This window comes from Vanessa cardui, chromosome 9, assembly GCF_905220365.1.
Source record: "Vanessa cardui chromosome 9, ilVanCard2.1, whole genome shotgun sequence".
In the NCBI taxonomy this organism is placed as follows: domain Eukaryota; kingdom Metazoa; phylum Arthropoda; class Insecta; order Lepidoptera; family Nymphalidae; genus Vanessa; species Vanessa cardui.
Genome location: NC_061131.1, coordinates 7891201 through 7907296, shown reverse-complemented (window position 1 = coordinate 7907296; position 16096 = coordinate 7891201). Strand labels below are relative to the sequence as shown.

At 30.5% G+C, this 16096-nt stretch overlaps 1 protein-coding gene across 1 annotated transcript; it reads left to right on the top strand.

Annotated features, from left to right (window-relative positions):
• The first annotated feature begins 4846 nt into the window (after positions 1-4846).
• LOC124532459 lies at positions 4847-16050 on the top strand. Its single transcript, XM_047107363.1, has 4 exons — positions 4847-4873; positions 5283-5382; positions 14564-14647; positions 14849-16050. The coding sequence occupies exons 1-4, from the start codon at positions 4847-4849 to the stop codon at positions 16045-16047; spliced, it is 1410 nt and encodes a 469-aa protein (XP_046963319.1). The 3' UTR covers positions 16048-16050.
• The last annotated feature ends 46 nt before the right edge of the window (positions 16051-16096 follow it).

Sequence of the window (16096 nt, the reverse complement as noted above, 5' to 3'; positions counted from 1 at the left end):
TTGAGTACAGAACGTTTGTATTGTTAAATTTTCCCGTAGGTATTTCCCTGTTTCAACGCTCTCACAAACAAATTTTTCACTAAATTTCGAACTCTAGAGAAGTTGCAACAGAAACTTTTAAAAAGCATTGAATAAAATATATATTTTTTTAAACCTTAAAACTACCCCTTGCGAAACTTTTTAATGGAACATTTTCCATCTCCTAAATAGAGCTAATTTTTTTTCAATGCTGAATGCCTAAAACTTTACTGTTTTGAAATGTACATTTTTTCTCAGTCTAAAATTACATTAAAATAAAAACTCTCTTAAAATTATGTCACGTCGTGAACGACCAAGTTACCCTTAGTATCAAGTAGACTAAAACGAAAGAAATTTTTTGGGGAATCGTTACAAGTAGAAATAGACATTATTTGTAAAATAATGTTACAGCTGTGAAAAGTTGCTACAATGCAATTCAATGCGCGCCTTTGAAATCATCGTTCATCGAGTCGTAGTCATTATTTAGTTGGAGCTGGCTTTTGCGTATATTATGGTTTATTTTTAATGTTTCGTAATAATTAGAAAATATATCATATTACATGAAATTACTTCTTAAAACAATTAACATTAAAGAAACAACAAAATGAAGTAAAATCAATATAATAGCGTGATTATAGCCATTGTGTATTCTTCGCCTTCCTTGTTTTTTTATTGCAAAGAAATATATTAAATTACCATAAAATATAAAAATTATTTAGTTATTTAAATTACATAAAAAAGTTTTGACTTTGCTATTACTACAAATGCATGACAAGAATATCTTCAGCTTATTAACTTTTCCACCGAACATCAGTTCTTAAGTTATTAAGAGAGGATGGAGGAATAATCTCGGAGCTGGTTCCACTTTCTTAATGTAATCAAATTGAATGCATATTATCTGAAACGTGTTTCATGTCATCCATTTGGAGAGAAAGACGGTGTGTGATGAGATTCTGAGCTCAACAGGCTCGCGTTTTCCTCATTTCCATGTGAAAGTGTGCCAAGTATGGGTACTTCAGTAATGGTACGTGGTAAATGTCTATTATAAGAAAAGTATTTTTAAGGCACTTGAAGATTTTTAAGCAATTTTTTTTATTATCCTTATATAAAGTGAGAGAAGAATACTTTAAAGAATAAATTAAATTTGTATGTGAATTCACAAATAAAATACATACGTGCGGTCTATAAACGTGATATTAATCAAAAGTGTTTATTGTCGAATAGCGTTTACCTATATTGATTCATAATGCTAATCACGCACAATATTGAGAATGGTTAATAAACATTTAATAGAATATTCATGCTAATATTTTGCACTCGTAATACAGCTCCATAATTCATATGAAAATACATTGTATGATTTTCTAATAGAAATATATAGATAGCAAAATTTTTCAATAAAAACATTTGTTGAAAAATAATTGTTAATATGTTTTTTATGTTAATTATTTTTTTATTTACTTATTACATATCATAAAACAAAGCCCCTTACAACTGTCTGTCCATTTCTGTATATGTTTAGATCTTAAAAATTACACAACGGATTTAGATGCAGTATTATTAAAAAAAAAAGTGATTCAAAAAGGTTTATGTGTATTGTAGAGAAATACTGATAATTTGAGAGATTTCTAATGTGATATCGTAAATAAACTATACATATCTATTTCGTAGGAAGAAACCACAATAACCGTTTTTTATCCTTTACTTTCTATGTGAAATAATGGCTTATTTACGTAGCCAGCTTCTTCTTTAGCGAGAAGGTGATCTTAGCCCAGATGTAGTATATTATTGAGCTATTGAAAATTTTGTATGTATGTAAAGTCTTTAAGAGTCAAATATATTAATAGCTAATATTTTTTATCTTTAAATATATTCTATAACGTAAACAACATTTAAAAGATATATAAAATTTTGCCTTTGCGAATATTAAAAAACTTTATGAAATCAATAATTATCAGAACGATTTATTTATTAAATATATTTAACCTGTTTAAGAACTGAAAGCAAATCAATGAGGTATAAAAGCGTTGATGACAGGCATTCATGTTCTGTAATAATATCGAGTGCTCGGTAAACTTAAAGCCCTACTTCACGACCTTGTTAAGTCTTTTAATTGTTGAACTTAGCTCGTTGGGCGCTTATGTATAATAAACGGCTTTGAAATTATTTGCGGCAATGCGTCATCGCATTTATAAAACAACATTACTCATTAATCTAATTTTAAATTCAGCGAAGTCAATTAGGCTAAATTTATAAGTAATTTTAAAAATAATTTCTTATCTTAAAACTCATTTATGATTTATTTATTACTAAAGATTCCCAAAGTGTCATAACAAAGACTAAATATTACATTAAAGATACAAGTTATCCGGAGAAAATTCACACTTTATATTTGCATAGCACAAAAGATGCATGCAAGAACCATTGAGTGATCGCCGTCAAAGGAGTACTATTCCACGACGCACTTCAATGAAAATTTCACCCTGACGTTTTGTCCACAAAGAAAGTGTTAAACTTCTGAAGCATCTGAAAACTTCTGCGTAATACCTGTTTTATTGCAAAAAAATAATGTTTATACTTACTTGACTTACAATAAAAGTTAATATTGAATAAAACGTTTTAACAAAAATAATCCACAGGAAACTGCTACTACTGAGACCTGAAATTCAACCAATACTAACTTGACAAAATTGTATACTATAATCTTGTATATAATATAATAACATTATTTATATATTTTTATAATCATAGTTTTTAATCCTCAATTGATGTAATAATTATTTTGGCCTTATTCTTAATTGGTTTATTTTTAACATAAAAATCAAATTAGCTAAACAAGTAACATGAAAACGAACTTAAATTGTTTTGATAATTATACATATAACTCAATACAAAATAAATTAAAAAAAGCTGAATCGTGGGAAAGTTTAATTAAGGTAGTCGTCGGACTAAAAATTGTTCAAAGTCATTATGAAGTTAGAAACAAAAATATAATTAGTTTGTATTTATTTTTAAGCAAATATGTTTAGTAATAATGACTATTCACTCAAGATGTGACAGTATACTATATTGAATATACATATCAATATATTTTTAAGTTTTATATGATTTTTCCGGTTTTGATTAGAAGTTATTACAAACTAAGAGCATAATTTAACATTTTTCACACTTAGATGTAATTTTTCTGCATCTGATCTTTGCACAACACACATACGTGATAAATATAAAAAAGGTTATGTCTATACCTACAATAATATCAATAAAGAAAGTAAAGGTCACATTTACGATACTAATAAAAACTAAGAAATACCAATTTTTGAAAGACGACATTACTATTAGTAGGTATAAAATATACGCTACGATATCATTTTCTGCTGACCGAGTACAACGTGCTTCGTTGACAAGTCGTTTTGACGTATCTTTATAATAAGTTTGCTTTACAATTACCTCTGTATTGTACTTTAATTCTCGAGCCAAATGAATCTGTAATTCTGTACCCACACAAAATAAGTCAAGATAACAAAGTCAATTAATATTTAGTACAAAAATAATACTTTTTGTCCCTTATCTTCGCCCACCCGTGAGTGTGAAGAGGTATCCTCTTCTGTATCCTGACAATATTTATACGAAATTTTTATAATGATCAGTTGAGTTGGGAACGAACAAATAAAAAGTCTTACTTTCGCATTCATAATATTACTTAGAATCAAAAGAAATCATTAACAAGTATTTTGTCGACACACAGAAAAATTATATGAATTTCACCTCCGATTTAAAGACCCTCCCAATTAATATCATATCATCTTAGTTCCCATTGTTTTTGTAGAGGAATGGCGTGAATAATAAATCGAAAAATATCAATTTCCATTTATTTTTTGCAGTAGAGTAGACTAATCTGGTCCCAAAAAGCAAATATAATAACAATAGAAAACTTTGGTTTAAGTATACATTCTTAAAATTTGACACGTAAAGTCAACACACATTGCATGTAACTTGCATTTTGTTAACGATCACGTTTTAGTGTAAACACATTTCCCACAACGCTTCCTTTAGTTTAGTCGAGTTTGACATTGTGCCTGGTATGCAATGAAGTGCCATGAATCAGCAACAATGTTTGAACAACGCTTGCGCGCGTTGTTTTTAGGGTTCTGTAGTATACTTTTGAACTTCGTTATAACCCTCATCCTCACAATGTATGCAGTTTTATTAAAATATTTAAGATACTGTTATCCAATATTATTACTTTATCTTCAACTTGTAGTAAAGTTTGTCAGACTCTTAATAAAAGAATCCGAATAATTCGAGGAATCAGGATTGAACCCTTAATTGTTGTTAAGGTTGTGAAGCAAAGTTTCATAACAAAAAATGCGATAATGAACGGGCGTAGAAAATATGAAATTTTCTTATGTTCAGACTAACACGCACACTGATTGACCCATCGGATGTTTTATATCATATTTGTTCCAACATTTAGAACGATTTACTACATAAATAGGGAAAACAGACTACAGACTACAGAACATTTTTTTTTTATGTTCCATTGTCTTTATTTTCTGTTAGTGCTACACAAACAAAAAAATTAAATATTTATTTGTCTCTGTTAGTCTTTAATTTAAAAAAAGTGGCCTTGAATATATATAAAGTAATTTATCAAAATGGAAGTCTGTAGGTACTTATTTATTTTACACTGCCTAATCATTAGCTTGGAGATTAACATTTTTCATAATCATCAATGTATTGATATACTGTATTAGATATAGTTAAAATTATTTAGAAACATTCAAAGCGCAGTTCAAATTGGACATTAATTAGTTTTATCGATAGCAATATGGGTTCCTCGAGCAAAACGACTTCTGTAATTAAAGTCTTGATAGCAGCCGTCGCGCTACAAAATCGTCCAATCATGATTCACGGCGATTAAACGCTCCAAATTTCATATAAGTTTTAATAATTTATACTTTTCACATAAGGCGAATATATATCGTGATTATAATTCTGTAAGAAGAGTGATTTTTAAAACCACTCATATTTAATATGGGAGGACCGCATTATAGTTTGATAATTTATTGTGAAGCGCGGCTACTTATTAATAATATTATATACAATAACCATCGCCATAACGTACTACGTATCTTATTATTATTTATATTATGGTTGTATTGGCTTCGTAGTTTTCAGTTAAGACAAAATCTCAATTGTTAGTATTGATTATCAGATAAAGAATTAAAGGTATGAACTTTTTTCAATATTAAAATAATCTTTAGAATCAGTTCGACTACGAAGACGCGCCCCATTATTTTCCGTTGGGGGGAAGCGCGGGTAGCGGGAAGCTCAACCCAAGCGGTAGTCTCGAGTCGACCACGGGTAGGTGTACATAGTTCATTTTTTTAATTCACGTCGCCATAAATATTGAGTCATAGAGAATGTTGCTCTATTTTTTTACGACATGTCAGAGTATACAATTTTACCCAATCTTCCGAATTAATTCGTAGTAATTTTGGATAAGGCACCTTACTAAACAGTAAACGTAGAAATGACATAGTCGACGACTTATAAAATCGTCATGGTTTTACTTAATTACCCTTGCCCTCATACCATCAGACCTTAATCAAATCGAAGACATATAGAATATAGCAAAACCATACGTTGCCAGTCGTAATGTTGATCAAAATTATACTTTAATAACTCCGATTTTAAAGAAACAGTACCTACTGTTTGAGTCAATATATACAAACAAGAAAAATAAAACGAGTATTAGAAAAATTAAGATTTTCGCTTTACTTTAAATGTATAAAATTCATCGCGTTTTTATTCATATATTTGCGAAATAAGCAGCCATTCAGACTAATTTTAAGTACATACATACTGGCTATAATTTTTTCTTATAAATATTTTTTTAACTTTCCTATTATAATCCAATACTTTTAACGCCAAGGCATTACATACTTAAATTCAGTCTTCAAGAAGTTGAAGTGCACGTTGAATAAAAAGTACCGTTATTTGAATATCAATTGGGAATTTATAGTGGAGCATATTTCCAGTTGAATCTCTTCTGTCACTTAAGCGGTCGTCATATATCTATATGATAACTATAAATAATAAATTATGTATAAAAACCATAGACAATAGACATTAAGTAACAGTCTGTAAATTTCTCACTCCTGGGATAAGGCCTCCTCTTCCATTAAGGAGAGGGTTTGGAACACACAAACATTATATGTGTTTATTTATTTACCTCATAATTATTCTAAACTCAAAACGCATACAAATCGTTAATATTATTACTCATATTACGATTTTTTTATCTCTAAGTCATCAATGATCATTCTCTTTTCTTTCTTGTCTTACAGGCTGTTTTATAACATTTTGTTTGGAATTTAACAAATAAAGTTATCTTTCTTTGTTCTTTATAATTTAATTTGAATGAGTACCTTATCATTATAAATTTAAGTTTTTAGACGAACATTATAAATACCATGGTCTTAATAAAAACGACTTTTATAATATCAAATACATAGTGAATGCTCTGCAAATTTTCACGTGCAATTTCCTTCCAGGGTGGCAGGCAATCAATTCTAGATGAGGATTGCGGCCAGGTACGACCGAGTTAAATCGGATTATAATATTCACTTAGCCTAGCTTCTTCTGCAAATAATAAAATCAAATATTTTTCTACTACAACTTCAATTACTTAAGGATTTTTTATTAAAGAATATAAAAGCAATTTAAATTCATATTTAAAACGGATTTTTAAACTTTTGTAATACGCAGATTCTTTCAAACCCTTCGACTCAGAGGATAGCTTCGAAAATAACTTGTACGTACACTCACCACTAACCGAACCGTATAAGGGTCAGTAAATTGCCAAGCCTTTCCAATAGCAGCTATTGAGCCTTCACCAAAGACATGACAAATGAGTTATCCACGGAAAATCGACATCTATAATACCTACCCGTATAATTATTGACAGACATTAAGTAACAGCCTGTAAATTTCCCACTCCTGGGATAAGGCCTCCTCTTCCATTAAGGAGAGGGTTTGGAACCTATTCCACAACGCTGTTCCAATGCGAGTTGGTGGAATGCACATGTGGCAGAATTTCGAAGAAATTAGACACTTGCAAGTTTCCTCATGGTGTTTTCCTTCACCACCGAGCGAAATGAATTATAAACACAAATTAAGCACATATATATATATATATATATATAGTGGTGCTTGCCTGGATTGAACCCGCAACCATCGGTTAAGATCCACGCGTTCTAACCACTGGGCCATCTTAGCTTCATATACATAATGCTGCTCCAATTATTTTGCTAAAACTAAAAATATTAGATAGATATATCAATTGTTTTCTTATTTCAGGAAGGCAGATGACCAGCGATAACACTTGCCCATACACCTTAGCAGTGCAAAAATTATATATCACCGCTTAAGCTAAGATTCCTCAAGCGTTATGAATCCAGGGGTGGAGAACATGAGTGAAATTAGATTTGGCGTGGACAAAGCTACGACACCATGGAATTATACCTAGGTACAATTACGTACAATAATATGTATAATTCTATATTTATGAATGAGTTATATCAAATAATAATAGTTACACCATTTCAAAAATTAAAATTTAATATTGCCAAGATATTACCAAGCTGCCTAAGAGGTCTCCACGGACTGCGGGTGAAAATTTTCTATACAAATTTAATCTAATGCGTTATACCACAATGGCATGTATCCAGGGTCATTCACCCTCAAAATCAAATCACAGAAATATACAGTATTGATGTTTGGCGGTCGAATAATTGATGATTGGGCAACCAAATGGGAGTGTACACAAAAATAAAAATAAAACAATTTTACTGTCATCTTTACTTTGAAAGTAATTTAGTTAAGATTAGTAATTTAGTATAAATGTTTTCATTGAATTAATCAGTTGAAAATTATACATCCCATTATAAAAACATCAATAGCTCAAACATTATGCAGACCGTCTAGCGTTATCAAAGTCACAGATTCCATTCCAATACTTGATACCTGGTATTCCAAAATATGCTTTGAATATTAGTTTTGAAAACTAGAATTTATTTAAATGAAATTCTATATTTGTTAAAACCATTAATACAATTTTATTTTCAATACGTATACCAGATTTACACGTGAAAACCGTTTACTCTCGAATGCAAAATGACGTTCGTGAGATTCTTGCTCCTGACTGACAATTTAAAATTCATGTGAAAAGCAGATCAATACTCAAGTAGAGCAATTTTATTATTTATGTTTGTTATACTTTGCAATTATAACTCATATATAACTCAATATATGAACATTACATAATATGAAGATACGATCATCACATGTATTGACTATAGTAATAGAAACTCCTATAATTAATTTGGTTGGTTTGTGGAAAAATGAGGTTATAAATTAAATATTTAACGTTTTTCTTTTCATAAACCTATATAATTTCAGATATGATATCATTATTTATTTCTTTTTTATCCAAGTAATTCAAAGGAAAATATGCAAATCTGATAAAATATTTATCTTATTATTAAAGATTCCGACAGAGTTGACCAACGATGCGTATTGCGTTCACAAACATTCGATCAATGCCGACTTTGATGTATCGTAAAAGAGAAAATTACAATCCAAGTTAGATACTCATTTGGTGATAATCCTATTGGGGCTTTCATTCTATTCATTGATCTAAATAAAAGGAAAATATAATTTATTTAGTTAGTGATTGGACATGATAAAATCTTATACACCCAATACGTATAGACAACAAAAGCAAAAATTAGTGAACTGATCATTTATTCTGTATGTGTTTTTCACTTAAAATGATATTTTCAATAAAAAAATCATAGATGACAAAGTTCTATTGCCACACACTACACAGAACGCATGTAAGTTCATCTACAAAAAAACATTAACCAAAAATGCTTTTGATGTAAAAATAAAAAAACAATAATATAAAGCATCAAACCCGGGACTAGCTAAACCAAAATTAATTAATTCTTTCGATTACTTTAAAAAAAATAACCATGAAAATTTTTAAAGCGCCAGCATTAGCATTTTTATTAGTATCACCCAATTTAGACAGGGATTGATATGGTTCCGATACTATACTTATATTAATTTGAAACGTGATGTTTATGATTTTATTTTATAGACTTTGTAGTACATCACTAAAAAGTCTATCAAATCATAAAGTTAATAATTTTATACACGATGTAAAAAGATTATAGATAGATTTAGTTTTAGTTTAGTAAAAAGATGAATAAAATGAATTAATTTCTGCGACGCATTCTGTTAACTGTACACCGTTTTACTATCAGCTGTTCTATTGGTTTGATCTCTGCTCATGGTAAATGTTTGTCTATACTTATAATAAATCTGTAGGGATGTCAATTCTGTACATGAAATATTTTTCCAAAATAACCATCAGGGGGTGATCAGGGATCGATACTGATGGCAAAAATGCAATCAGTAAAATTTTTGTCTGTCTGTCTGTCTGTCTGTATAACCGGTATAGAAACAAAAACTACTCGACGGATTTTAACGAAACTTGGTACAATTATTTTTCATACTCCTGAGCTGGTTATAGTATACTTTTCATTACGCTAAAATCAATAGGAGCAGAGCAGTGAAGGTAAATGTTGGGAAAACGGTAGAAATTACTCCCTATTTTAAGCTTCCGTCGCGTGTACAGCCTTAATGGTTAAAGGTACATAGAAATCATGTATTACGGAAATGTTCTCCTTAAAATTATGTAAAAAATATCCCATGACAGCCTATGTCTATCTTTTACGGTAGACTCACAATAACACGTGACACTCCCAATAGCTAAGTACATCGAATCTTTCTGATTATATTTGACTATTCCTACGTTTATAACACTCTCAATCATCCCAAATTAAAAAAGTTAACAGTATTTACTATTCCGTATTAAAGAATCATAGAAATCGGTATAGAAACACCAAAGCTATACATGAAATACGCTAATAATAAAGTTATCGCACGTGAATACTAAATCTATACTACTATATAAATCTCTAGAGTCTGTCTGTACACTTATTTTTTGTCTTAATTCGTATAAATGTTCTATTTATGATTGACTGACATAATTTTTATCATTTTTGTAATTTATGTCTGTCTGTCTATATGTTCTGCTTAAACTCGAGAACAGCTGCACCGATCTTTATAAAAATTAGTATACAGGAAAAACATGTCCTTGCGCAAATCATAGGCTATCTTTATAAAGTCGATTTGTTTGTATTACGAAAATTGGTATGTATATCTATTGTTTTATGGAGAAAGTGATTATGCTATCCCCATTGATGTAACTCACCACCATGTGGCGCTGCGATATAAAGATTTCTACACCGTTCAACCGATTGTCATGAAATAATAAACGTACTACGTAAAACGTAAAGTAACGGTAAAGTATTTCTTTATGGAGAAAGTGATTATTTCATCCGTAACATTAAAAATAACCAACAGATGGCCCTTACCTAAATCACGATGCAATTCTATAATTATGAAATATTTACAAAAAAAATGAAATGAAATCTATTCAAAAAGCAAACAAACTAACTTAATTTCCGTCATATGTCAATAAACATAAAATAATCACAACAATAATAATTGTCATTTTAAAATAATTATACATAGATTACATGTACGGGAAGAAGTGATTAGCTGTCAGATTATAAGAAAGTAAACAATAATCATAATTGGTAAGTATACTCATAACTCCAATAACAATGAATCTTTAGTATAAAATGTAAACGTAAGACAAATAACCAAAAAACTACTTATTAATATACATAAATAGAAACCACCATACCATTGAAGAAAGAAAAGATCGGAACATAAACAAATATATGCGCAGCGTCATCTAAAAGAGCTACGGAAACAACACACCAACAAGAAATACGTATAGAAGCGAATTTTTACTTTGAGAGTTGCCAAAACAGTTAGACAACGTAATGATCAAGTTTCAGATCTTCGAACAAGCATCTTCATCAACAGATACTGAAAAACCTGATGAGCGAGCCCAATGACTGGATGATCAACGATTAAAATAGACTAAGTCAAGAACTAGAACCATTCTCAATAAATCAGCCTTCAATTACGGTATAGGTTATGATAACAAGATGCATCCCGATGTGATCATTGGTTTAATGAATATAGTATGTCCATTGTCACGCTATGATGTTTAAAATAAACTGCTGGCATGTGCTACTCCTCTGGCAAAATGTATTTCCCACAACTGGTTGAACCACCAGAATCTCTTCTTACCTACGTTATTAGAACTACTAAGGAGTCTCAATATTTCCTTCACTAATTATAAATTTTAATTCATGTTTTCAAATGACATCATTTGGAGCATCAAATATTCTACAATACAATAATTTCGCGTCTACGTTTAAAGTGTATCATATGATTGGTTAACTTCTTTCAGTATCTAAATAAAATCCCCAGTTTCTGGACATTTATTTAATGGACAACATAGAAAAAGATTGATCTTCGATGCATGTTCAGTACCACAACTGATCGAGAAATCATCGCTTAATTTAGGATTATGCTTTATGAAAATAATTGGTTAGTTAAAGATTTTGTGATTTATTGACAAATGATTCAAAGTCATTATCAATGCTGATAGAACGCTATTGAATGCAGAGCATGAAAGGCGTTTTAATGCTCCCATAGCTTTTGAACTCACAGCTGTAATTCGGTACAGAAATTACAAAACAAGGTAATGTTATCACTAAGCGACACAAAAACAATCTAGGTGTCGCTGAAACACATCAATCGTATGACAATTATCACGATTATACAATTTGGTTTATGCGAGCAGAAGATGGATATCATCTCGGACTGTATCAAAATAATCTTACGACAGGCTCTTCGTACAGATCTTCGTACAGTGGATGTCCAAAACATATGCACGAATACGCTCAGGATGCTTTGACATACGTTCGAAAGTATTGACAAGGTTGTAAATGTACCGGATTAAAGAGGACGTGTTTGGTGTGTTGCAAACTTTTACAAACTATAGAAATTTAATTAAAATTTTCATCGTACCAACTTTACACCGAGATTATACCATCAAAAACATTCTATGAGAATGAGAATCATATCTGTTTCCGGATTCAACAAAAAGAAGATGTGATCTTGACAAATAAGTTTATGGGTGTTATGATCAATCAGCAGCCTATCGAGAACATCATTCAAAAAGATTAAATATTTGACGGATATTAAAAAAATAATTTTTAAGTATTTGATTTATTATAATTGTATCTTGATTTGTTTCTTTATTATTTGTACAATGTTGATGATTAGTAATTAATTGCAAAATGAAAAATTCAAACTTTATTTTTCTGCCACTAATGCCCAGCGAAGCGGGCGGGTATAGCTAGTCAATCATAAAATGTTACATTTCACCATTTTTTGCGTTGCGGTATATAGAAGTCAGTTTTTTATAAGTCAGATCATTTTAAAAGGAGGTGAGGATTTACTGAGAATTTTATATTTGCTTTACAATTACTCTTCTTGGAAATTATTCTAGGCCTTGAGACTTTTTAAAATAAATATTAATTTGGCATAATTTTAAAACGTGACTTACATTCATGCTATTTTTATTCTTATCTATTGATATCTCAAATTCGAGTTCGATACCTTACATATTGCCTCGGAAATTGAGCTGGGATTATTGGCAAATTGTTCAGATCACATACCGGCCAACACTCACTCGAAATATTAAGCCTTATATTCTGCTTCAAACTACATATCTCTACCAAGTACGTTTATATCAAATGTTAAATTTGAAGCTACAGAAGAGAGCTAGAAGCAAGATCAATTGTTTCGGCTCAATTCTAAATTAAATTTTACACATTCTTGTCCTCATGAATTTCTATTTATATTTATAACATATAATATAAAAACAGAATATAGGTACAAATGTATATTAACGAGAACTAAATGATTTACTTTCTTTATATCAATTTTCAAATTAAGATAATAGACCGGAAGATGATAATGACAAAATATTTAGTCATTTGTCTGGTACAAATATATATAGCGGTTCTTCAGGGGTCTAATCACATGAAGACAAAAAGGAAAATGATGTTCATAGCGCTCGCACCGGCGGCCCAATCGCGTGGGCATTAATCGAATGCGTAAGAAAAATAACGAGTGTCGAACGATTTGTTCCACAAAAATGCTTGTATTTTCAGATAGTCGAAAAAAAAGAGGTAGGCGGTAGCGTAATGCCATACTTCTTGGGTGTGGCTTACAGCCCGCCATACCTACGCGAATAAGTTAATTTTAATAAAACAATTCAACCATTTGTACCAGGCTAATTTTTGGATAGCATATCATCGTCAAGTAGCCAATCACGAAAATCACCTTGCCATACTTTTCCGAGAGTTACCAATGGCCGCCATACCACTGCAAAGGAGTAAAGTTTTTTTTTTCGCCAAACGATTTGTACCAGTATTGCATTTGAATTTTTGGAAAGTATTTGACAAAATGTGACCGTTATTATTTTTCCCATACTTCTAGTGGGGGAAAAATAAACTAAAAAATAATTAATTTAGTCTAGCAGTTTTACCCCGAATCTCCTCGTAAGCGATAGTTATTTGTATTTTGTATATTGTTTTTAGAAAAAAATATTCAACTTAAAAAATCTGACGATGTTGATACTATTAATTTTATATATTTTTTAAATATCATTATTATAACTAGAATGTATTTATATACATATAAGTGACTAATTGCTTGAAAACCAAATCCCAATAAATACATTCGCAGAAACGTATTTGAAAATATTAAAACGTGCTTGAATTTGCTTCGTAAGGCATATTGCTGTATATTATAAAAACATTTAGCACACTCAAAACAAAACACATTTTGAATTAACTTCCTATAGTCAGTAACTAAACTTATTTGAAAATGGTAGAAAATGGAAATAAGAATATTATATTATTACATTTGTATTAGTAGTGTTCTTACACCTTGTAAGTAGACATTGTTCATTTTTATTAATAATCATATATGTTTGTATATTCAGTGTTAATTAAAGAGATATCTTTCTGTATACTGTGAGTGATATTAATAACTTAAAATGCCTTGACCTCGCACAATTTTAGCGCAAACGTTACGCTTAAAAAATAAAAGGCAGATTTCATTTGTTTTAGTTTTGCAGTTCTTATACTTTCCTATCAATATTTTTAAATAAAATGTAATTTAAATTTTAGTTTTATAAAATAAATAATTTATTAAAAACTTTTGTCATATACAATAAGTTAATTCACAAACCACTAACTATATAGAGGCTATAACATTAAGTCAAAAGTAACAGAATTTATACACTGGCCTGCCATATGTGTACTTTAGCCCTTATTTTCGTAATAAAAATACGGTTTCTAAAACATTGTGTAGCATATTACAGATCACATAGTCATCATCCTGCCGCCATTATCCCAATTTTATGATATTATTTAATAAAAAATATATTTTATCATTATTGTGTACATAATTACAGATCTAGATGCTAAACCTTTTTCACTCAACGACGTTATTGCCGCAGAAAAAGCAACCCAACCTCCTGAGAAGATATTTGAACCACGTAAGTAAAATGTTTTTATTAAATACTTTTACAATTGCAATTTTATTCGTGTCTCAAACCCAATGAGTGAGCAAACAAATATATTCTTGATAAACAGACACGGGACTATGATCAGTAAAACAACAGGCACTGCTAACGAGCTACCTTAATTTAGAATACTTATTTTGAGAAAGATAATATTGGAATTGTTCTATTTTGCAGATAATATACCCCAAACCAAAAAGATATCTTCATTAAAGTATAAGAAGACATTTCAAATAAAATCACCCTCAAAACCCAAGAAATTAAAACATTTACAAAGACCCCGAAACAAACGTAAAAAACTTACCGCAAAACGAGAAATTCAACAAGATGAAAAACATACTAAGTATATACCTTTACTTAGAAATATTGGGATGTTATTTGATAATATTCTCAGTTCAGGTTCGAGCGAAACCTATGACACAAGAAAATACAAATACAAGAGAAATCAATTTAATACCGAGGACAGTAACGAAAGGCCGTGCACATGCGTCAGTAAACATGATTCCAAGATCAGATCTGACCCGAAACAAGAGACATATCCCACGCCTTCTACCACTGAAGTCGAGACTGAGACTTCCAGCATTGTCCTTATTACCACCACGCCAACCTATCATTTTGCCAATGATAACATCCACAGTATCAGACACAATAAGAACGTATCCTCAATACTTACAAGAGATTCCTCTGGCTTTTGGAGAAACAATACTAGATTCCGTAAGAGAAGCGGCCCCTCATATAACGGGAGCTTTGAGGGACATATCACCGGGGTTCGAAGAAATAATGAATATATTACCATCAACGGACAAGGGGAACTCGATATACAACACAATGAAGAAAATACCAACAGCCATACACGAAACAATACAAGTAGCCATAGATCCAGTGGAAGAATACGAGGAATCAGCACAGATCCCCGAAATTCAAAGATTTATAGAGGAACCGATGAAACAAAAAAATCTGTTCTCTCGACAAATGAAACCATTGAAGACTATTCAGGAAACATTCCAGAATACAAAAGAAATACTGAATTCGAAATTCGAAGAAACGAAACAGAAAGCGCAATATTTTTACCGAAATTTACTTCAAGATTACGAGAATATGACACCCAGGAGAAAAACACATCGATACGAATCGCCGAATCTACTGAAAAAATCTTCGATTACACCAGTAATAAACGAGTCATTGGCAGAAATGGCTCTGATACCGAGGAAAATAAAGAAAATCGTAGAACAGATAAAGCAATAACGCCCTATTCTTCAACAAATTCCACTTTTCCATTTGGTAAGGTTGTAATGATTTTTGATGGCTACAGTGTAGCTAGAGATGTTAATGGCGAGAACAAAAGAAAAGAAAAAGTAATTCATATTCACTCATAAATATCCGACTAACTAATTACGATATTTACAGTTAAATTTGTATGATGAA